Source organism: Mytilus trossulus, chromosome 8 (assembly GCF_036588685.1).
Source record: "Mytilus trossulus isolate FHL-02 chromosome 8, PNRI_Mtr1.1.1.hap1, whole genome shotgun sequence".
NCBI classification, from domain to species: domain Eukaryota; kingdom Metazoa; phylum Mollusca; class Bivalvia; order Mytilida; family Mytilidae; genus Mytilus; species Mytilus trossulus.
In genome coordinates, this window is record NC_086380.1 from 43,730,277 (window position 1) to 43,739,338 (window position 9,062).

General features: G+C 31.2%; 1 protein-coding gene across 1 annotated transcript; it reads right to left on the reverse strand.

Moving 5' to 3' along the window:
* Positions 1 to 719: 719 nt before the first annotated feature.
* Positions 720 to 8,072, reverse strand: LOC134727692 (uncharacterized). Its single transcript, XM_063592075.1, has 10 exons — positions 8,039 to 8,072; positions 7,516 to 7,607; positions 7,143 to 7,214; positions 5,206 to 5,401; positions 4,464 to 4,558; positions 3,929 to 3,997; positions 3,272 to 3,443; positions 2,138 to 2,229; positions 1,174 to 1,270; positions 720 to 943 (listed from the first exon to the last, which is right to left on the reverse strand). The coding sequence occupies exons 1-10, from the start codon at positions 8,070 to 8,072 to the stop codon at positions 720 to 722; spliced, it is 1,143 nt and encodes a 380-aa protein (XP_063448145.1).
* Between the last annotated feature and the right edge of the window lie 990 nt (positions 8,073 to 9,062).

Consider the following 9,062-nt stretch of genomic DNA (forward strand, 5'->3'; position numbering starts at 1 on the left):
GTAGAAAGTGCTGATTGAAACAAAATTTTCGAAAGTCCTATTTTTTTCTTCAGAAAATTCCTGTTCCAAGTCAAAGCAGTATACATGTAGCAGTTGTTTCTCATTCGTTTTATTTGTTAATGGCGTTTGCTTTGTCAGTTGTGGATTTCCCATTTAAGGTTCCCTTGAGGTTCGGTGTGTTTTGTTATACATTTCTATTGCGGAATAGTGTAAAACGTAACCCAACTATTGAAAGAGGGGTGAAAGATACTAGAGTAACAGTCAACTCACAGATAAAAAAAAATAGACTCAAAAAGAAAAAGACAAACAGACAAATAAAGACAACAAAAGAGTAAGCAACATGATCCCCACCAGAAACTTGGAGTGATCCCAGGTACTCCGGGGCGATAAGGAAAAACTATTCACAAAACTTTGAATTTTCGAAAAACTAAGATTTTCTTTCCCCAGGAATAGATTACCTTAACCATATTTGGCACAACTTTTTTGAATTGAGGGTCCTCAATGCTTCTCAACTTTGTATTTGTTTTGGTATTTTAACTGTTTTTATCTGATCATGATCGTCACTGATAAGTCTTATGTAGACGAAACGCGCGTCTGGCGTATTAAATTTTAATCCTGGTAACTTTGATAACTATTCAACATGTGACACGCGACGTGTTGCTCGTGTTTTTACAAAACGTTTTCTAAATGGACCATACTCAAACTAGAATATAAAATACTTACCCTCCCTCACATAGTACTTTATGTTTTCTGGAATTATTATGACACGGTGCGTCATTCCATTGCATGTTGTACTCGGGTCCATAGTCCATACAGTTTTCTCTATGGACCCCAAAGTAATGGTCTGGTTGTCCTGGACTCCAGTTGAAATATCCAATGGGCTGACCTGTGGTATACCACACCCACTTCCCTTCATTTGTAATATCCGTACCATCTAACCAGACTACAACAATTTTATGATACAGGTATGTTGTAGTATTATTTTGTTTCTTTTTAGCATTTTTAATTTCATCATTCATCATTCATCAGAAACTTTATCTACCAAATGTGTATTAAAAAAACCAATTGCAAAACAATCAATTAATCAAACAAATTAACACGTACATTCATATATTGTTTCTTTAATCATTTTAAGATATTATTGATTTTTTTATTGAAATATATCTATCTTACTTGTTACATGCATAGGTTCCATTATAGATTTGATAAAGTCTTGCTCGTTTAAGTTTTCTATGATCGGAAGATGTTGTCCATATCTTTTGCATGTTTCCTGAAACAAAATATAAATTATATAGTTATTACATATCATAAACGTAGACATTTTCTAGTATAGGTGGTTAGGGTTTGTCTTGAGTAATATGTACTTCCCGAAAAAAAATTGTGAGTTGTTGCAAAACCGATTTCTACCTCGCTTTGGTTTGTATGAAGAATTTCATAGACATAACATCGACATCTTTTTTCCAAATACTCTTATTGGTGCCATAGTTTTTTTAATTTCTGTTATATTTTTGATAACAGAGTATTTATTTATTTTTTAAAACCATCATCATCATTCTGGTATGATTAGAAATAACTTGGAACTGTCGTATAACACGTATAGTTTTGTACAAAACAGAATGTCTAACAGGAGTGCATGCTCGATATTTAAGGGTCATTGCTTTCTATGATTAGTTTAATTTGCATATGTATCTGTTCGAAGCTATTCTAACGTAGGAGGTAATTAGCGAGCTAATTACCTCCTACGTTTATCCAATAGTCATTCATCATTAGTGACAAATGGACGTTTGCTTGCTGCTCTTGTACAGTCATATATTAAGAATGAACCAGAAGACACAACATAAACATTATATGCCAAGAATACTCATCGTAATTGGATGATATTGTAGCGGTCTGGTGTACTGATCTAATAAAAAAGACAACAGATACAAAAAGGGAGATTCAAACTCACAAGTAAAAAAAAATGACAACTTCGAGACAAAAACGAAAAACCACAGACAGACAAACAACAGTATACAAAACACAACATCGAAAACAAAAGACTGAGCAACACGGCCCTCACAAAAAACATTGGTGGTCCTACTTGCTCTGAATACAAAATTGCATAGGAAAACACATCATCTCTATTCTAGTATCTTACTCTCGCTTCAATAAGTGTCATCACAGATTCATTTTCCAGGTAGCAATATTTTGAACTTTCATGATAATGCCATTGGTACGAACATCGCATGCCTATAAAAATTAGTTTAGAGTTAGGTTAAGGTATAACTCAAGCATGAAATAATAGCAGCATTTCAAAAGCGCGTATGAAATTTAAAAAAAAGAGAGGCAAAATGTATCAATGAGACATTATTGTTTTCGTTTAAATAGCAAAAGCTGAACTCAGTATTACTTGTTGTCGCTGACTAAATGTGTATTTTTAATAGCAGCTTGCGTCTTGAAGAAGCCTTTACATTTATCTATTAATAATCTTAAAACAACAAAGTGTTAGTTTTAAAAGAGTACATAATACTCAACAAATATTTTGTATTTGATACATGTGTAGCTGTTTGAAATATTCATTCTGTGTGTTCCGACTCTCATTTTATAGACTTTGTTAAGCAATTGCAAGTTCCTGTTTAGTCAATGTCTGGATATATTGACAAAATGATTCTATTGATAGAAAACCTTTCTCCAATCAGACAAAAGGTTTTTGTTCGTATTAAAGCAGTACAAGGTTCCAGAAGTAAGTATCGCTGGTGACTAAATCTTAAACAGCATCGAGTCTGATAAAAAATATTTGACATTTTCAGGTAATGTCTCGATCGATTGGCTGTTTCATATATAGACAAGTTTCTATTTATATCAGAGAAGAAGACTTTAAAGAAAGTTTAATTTTCAAATATCCATTTTGATCCATTTTGATCTTAATATTCTCTGAACAATCTTTATAATGGTTTAGATATCTTTTTGTTGTAAATTTAGTGCTGTTCAGAATTTTGGCTTGCAGTCAATCCAGTAAAGTATCTGTTAAATAAGAAGCTTATCGTTCAAATTCACATGATATTATTTTGTACTCATTTAGGACTGACCATATCTAATTTTGAATTTTGGATCATCAATGATCTTCAACTTTGGTCTTGTTTGGCTTTGTAACTATTTTGATACGAGCGTCACTGGTGAGTCTTATGCAGACGAAACGCGCGTCTGGTGTACTTAATTATAGTGCTGATACTTTTAATAATTATTGACTGCATGTGAAGTATCCATTAGTACTAAATTCACCCTCCAGTACCTGTTGTTGTAGTAAGAGATTGAGAAATCTGAGTCTGGGTTGGAGTACTAGTTGTTGTTGCCACTCGGTGTGTTGTCTGGTTTGTAAAATCTGTCGTGGCGTTGAATAGAAGATGATCATTGCATAGCTCTGTACCACAACATCTGGCTGTACTAGAACTACTTTTACAGGTCTAAAATATATGGGTAGAAATATATATTCGATTTCTCTGTAATAAACATGAGTATATTACGTTAACGTCACTTTTATTAATCTCTCTAAATCATGTTGCAATATTACACCCAATAGCGTAAATGTAGAATGAAAAGCGTATAGGGGAATTATGAAAGTAGGCATCAAAGGGAAAAAACTCTAGAAGTAAGTATGAAAAGCAGGTTGATTTTATTTTTATTTTCAATCATTTAAGCTAATCCCCTCCTCCGGTCGACACGTTTAAAAATATCGTAATAAAAACGATTATCAAATATTTTGTATAACGTAATTAGTTGGTCATACAATGCAATTCAAATGTAATTTTCTTTCTTCCAAAACAACCTGTCAATAAATCGGATGCGAATTCTGTGATGTAAACGTACAAACAAATTAAAGGCTGGCAACTCTTACTTTAAAATTAATTATTCAAAGATGCAGCAACTCTGTAATGAATTTACAACTTACCGACTTTTGAATACATTTCGTAGAAAATAAATGATCCCTTCCAATCTGTATTTTTTCTAAATAACAATTCTGCAAAAAGAATACAAAATATAATGATGTAAACATTCGTGTTAAATGTATTTAGCATATAAATTTAGAAAACATCGTTTTGATTTTGATTTAGTCCAGAAATTATTCAATAGAGTTTTTTAATTTTAGATTTTTACTCACAAATAAATCTAACGATAAACTATGCAAAATTACGAAAACAATATTATTTGATATAAATTGGAAAATTAGGAACTATGTATAGAGGTAGAAGGAGACAAAACAAACAAAAATATGACATTGCAATATAACCACTTGGATTCAAGTCTATTGTATGGGTGTAAATTAAACAGATTAATTGTATTATACGAATCCTTGTGATAAAACCCAAAGAATCACGTGAATGTATACCAGCAAAATATTCTTTTCGGGTACCAAAGAAATTCTGTCAAAAACAAACCCGGCGGAGAACAAAATTCTTATATTCTGAATTGGTAATTAACCTTACCTTATCTGGTCCACATAACGTTATATCATCACACATATCTGGTGTTGCTTGTTGGTCACAGTTGTAACATACAATTCCTTCTATTGGTAATCGTTCTTGCAAATAAAAATTTAAAAAAAAACACAAAAATAATTTGTAAATGCATATTAACATATAAAGATGGTATGATTTACCTTTTGAGCTATAGAAAATTACGAAATGGTTAACATTTCTGACTAGTAATTTCAGTTTCATTTTCTATGCTTTAAATTGTTCATAAAGAGAATAACAAATTAAAACTTGAACTAATATTTCAAAATAACATTTATTTAGTTAATGACTTAATCTTAACCTTTGGTTGATAAATATCATCCTTAAACCTGGTATACGACAGTGTTAATTAAAATAAAACGACGTAAGAGTTTATGTACAACAAACGGTTTAACGATACTTGTGGTTTAATTTCTTTTTCAGGTAATAATTCCACTTGTGACATAAGCAATGTAAGATAGGCATGTACATCATTCAGGAAGGTATTGTACTCATCTTTGCCTATTATTTGCAAATAACATTAGTTTGCATTTTTTGGTCTTTTTAACTTTTATATTCTTTCGAAGACAAATGGAGTGTCGACGTACATAATTATAATCCTGGCATCTATGAATACTTTATATGCAAGACATTATGACAATTTATTCCTCCTTCTAATCAATAACAGGTATGCATATGTCGAAGCGTTCCCTTTAGCATAATCAGTATTTACCTGGAGATCCACAACCCTTTCTGTTACAGAGATGTCCATCGGTACAACATGAAGTACATACAATAACAGAATCCTCAGAAACAGAATCCTCAGAAATATTGTTGGCATCACTTGAACTATTCATAGAGTTTAAACTGTATGATTTGTCCTTTTCGTTACTTTGGCGTTTTCCGATGCCGATGGGAACGGCACAACGCTATAATGAGAATTATCATCATTATTGTTAGGATAAAAGATGTTCGATTCTGAAATTTTTAACTAATCCTAATATTTTGTGATAAATTTGAAGTTTTACCTTAGCTTGCATATTTCATTTTTTCTAATATAAAATAACGCCAAAGTTAACGCACTTGCAACGTGAACTTCCTTCCTGAAATATAAAATCTCCAAATCCCCAAACTGGGGGTCAAAAAATCATTTAAGGTAGATAGGTGTCTAAATTATAATCCATAGAATTTTTGAGAATTTGCCAAAATGTAGTTTATATCAAGCTTTAAAAAGGGAAAACGAAAAAACAAATGTGTCATGGGGCTTATTTTCACGCGACAGATTGTGCAAATTGACAAATTTTGTACAGATTATACATAGAAAACCCAATGTTCTGCAATAAAAAGAGAACTATACCTAAATTTTGAAATAAAATATGGTAAGATAAATGTAGCTATATATGCTTTCAGATAAGTAAAAAGAAAAAATGGAGTCACGTTACTTGTTTCCTTGCTACATAATAAAAAAGGTAAATTCCTAACGCATTCTATTGTAAAAGTAACTTTATTTTAATTATCCGCCCTTACATTTGAGTTTTCTCCCTTTATGTGAAAAAGTTCGAAAAATTAAAAATACACAAAAGTATTCTGTTTTTTGTAAAATACAGCTTTAGATATGTTAAAACATGAAATTTTCTAAATTGAAATGAAATTTCTAACACATGAATTACCTACTTCTCTCTAAAATTTGCACATTTTATTAAATATCTAGACCGATTGTTTTCTTTGATTTCCAAATCCAAGATGGCGGAAGACACCCTCTCTACCTTAAACCGCAGAAAATTGTAAACCAAAAAAGCAATAACCCTCGATAGTTGTTTCATTACGAGAGGATCTTCACAGTCAAATATTTATACTTTGATCAATCAATTTTCAATTTCATTCAGTAAAGTTTTATGCCTCCGTTTTTTAGAAAAATTAAAAGGCAAAATATACCATCCAGATAAAGCAATCTGTATATTGTCTTATGTTTTCAAAGACCACAATTTATGCATATAACCTTAAGGTTTTTTTTCAAAAATTCAGCGGTATTGTAGTATTTTTGTTAATAATTGTAATCCAGGTCGTATTTTAGACTATTATATAAACGCTGCTTTCTGACAGAAGAATATACATTTGACAAATCTGAAATATGGTATCCTCTTTACCATACAGTATCTAAACAAACAGTTCATTGAACCTACCTGCCGAAAAACTTACTTCAGAAAGCAAATTACATTGTACTTTAAACAGGCTGCATCTCCTTCTACCAAAATTGAATCTCAATGCTTATAGTCTGTTATAAGAGACACAAATAATTAAACGCGACACGTTTCTTTTTCAATTTTATTCGAAAAATTATAAAATATTCCAAGCAAGAAACTGACTTTTATAAGTCGAAGACAAACAGACAACACATAGGGTTTGTCTACATGTATTGCTTAAATTATAAACAGATATCATACACAGGGAGGTTCACCTAGTTATACAACCAGTGTTCCTCCACCATATGCTTCGGCTAATAAATGTATTGAGTGAGGAGTATTGCAGTTGCTATCTTTTTCGTTCCGTTGTCTTGTAAAATCTAAATGTTTGATTTTTGCCAGTTTTAAGGACCTCCCTTTTTATTTACCTTAAAGTTTTTGGTATTTTTGATAATTATACTTTTATTCATTGCGTTTGCAACTGTACCTGTGCATCTGAACATCCTACACTATACCATGCTATTCCACTTTCTGTTATCTCTCTTTGGACGTAACATTTCTACAAATAATATATATATATATTCTAATGAGAATGTATGCCAGCTTGAACTTTTAGCAAACCTTACGAAAATACTATTTAATATTTACAGGATTCATGTGTATGCATTGCCAACACATGGTAATTGATTCATAGAAATTAATTAAAAGAAACAAAACTGAATATTATGGTTTTATTGATAAGATATTTACATTTAACATACTAAAATAAGAACAGACTGCCCTGACATAATAATTAACTTATTTTCATTTGTTCTAATAGGAAAAAACAAAGACAAAACACATTTTCTTTATCAATGTACCTCATGCTCCCCACAAGCTGTTACATGATTACAGTCACGTGGTTGAACAACTTTATTGCAGCTAAGACATAATGGTCCTTTGCCTGATAATGCTGTTGGTTAAAGAGATAAACGAAGAAACAATAGTTTCGTACTGATAAAGAATTAGACGGAAAATGTTAATTGACAGATGAAATGATAAATTACAAAATGAACATGTCCATGGATTTGCAGAAATGTTCTGGATTATGGATAATTCAAAAGTAATATGGTTGTAAGATTAAAAACATGCTTAATTAATTTGATGTCTGATAAAACAGATCTCTTTGATTCAATATTGTTTTCCCTTCTTTGCCAACTGCTTTGTCATGTTTGTTTTATTCATTGTACACCAATCTAATTCAAATGTGTTTTCAAGAGCTATAATTATTCTATACAATAATTATGCGTTACACGAGTTACATTCTTATTTCTTTACGGGGTTTCGCATCATTACAGCCATTTTTTCACAATTATTGTAAATGTTTTATTTTCAATGTTCTACAATCCACCGGTTCGATTCTTCTGCCGCTGGCCATGGTGATCTTCTTTTTTTTTTAAAACTGAACGAGTTTCAGATGTGTTTAGGTACATGTCTACAACCAATAAAAAATACCAGGCTTATAATTTGATACGCCAAATAAAATACAAAGTTGATCAGTAGTGATAACTGAAAATTCCTAAATGGTTTTACCGAATACAGCTACGGCAATTTAAAACCGGGTGGAAACATTCTGACAGGGATAGGCAGTATCCTGCTCCACATGCGATTATGGTCTTAAAAACTGGTTAGTCATTGTTTCGTTCTATATGTATCTTTTAGCTATTTAGATACAAATATGTTACAATCACAATACTTTGACTTGCCTGTGCATAAATTGTTGTTGTCTAGACTAAATATGAATGTTAAAAGTAAAACGGCAAAGCTATATAGTAACATTTTACCAATGATCTCCAGTTAAATTGTCACTGAAAATAAAACGGCATGTTACAAATACAAGCAAATAAGTATTAACCTAAACGAATAATCGTCAGTTAGTTCCTTATATTAAATCGATCTTTAATGGAGAGAGTTGCAACCTAAATCAATCAAAAACATTTTTTTTTGTGTAGTGTGTTGTGTCATTTTTGCACTATACTTGATATTTTCCTCTTTGGTTACGCTTTTTCTGGTGTTCCTCGAATTATAATTTCGATTCCAAATTCCACTTTTCTTAATTCCCCTTTATTTCTTTTTTTATTTCGGAAAGGCTACAAAAGTATAATTTTTAATGCACAGAGGATGGCCAAAAGAATTAGTCAAAAATTGGGGTTTGGAATTAAAATATCAATACAACTTGGTGCATATATTATGAATATTATTGTTTCCTGATTAACACTGGATTAAATATATTCATTATGTTGTTGCTTTCAATTTTAATAGCCAATGTATGAAAATAATAAAAACGCTGCTCTAGTTTTTAACAGAATCTACCTGGATAATTCAAGGGCATTGAAAATTGATATTATCTCGAAGGCCTTTAAACATC

Excerpts from the sequence above, each read along its gene's own strand:
- LOC134727692 (XM_063592075.1), bottom strand. The coding sequence starts at position 8,072 with ATGGCCAGCGGCAGAAGAATCGAACCGGTGGATT. Across the intron at positions 5,402-7,142 it reads TAGGATGTTCAGATGCACAG|CGTTGTGCCGTTCCCATCGG; the intron begins GTACAGTTGCAA and ends TTCTCATTATAG. Across the intron at positions 944-1,173 it reads GGAACCTATGCATGTAACAA|TCTGGTTAGATGGTACGGAT; the intron begins GTAAGATAGATA and ends AAATTGTTGTAG.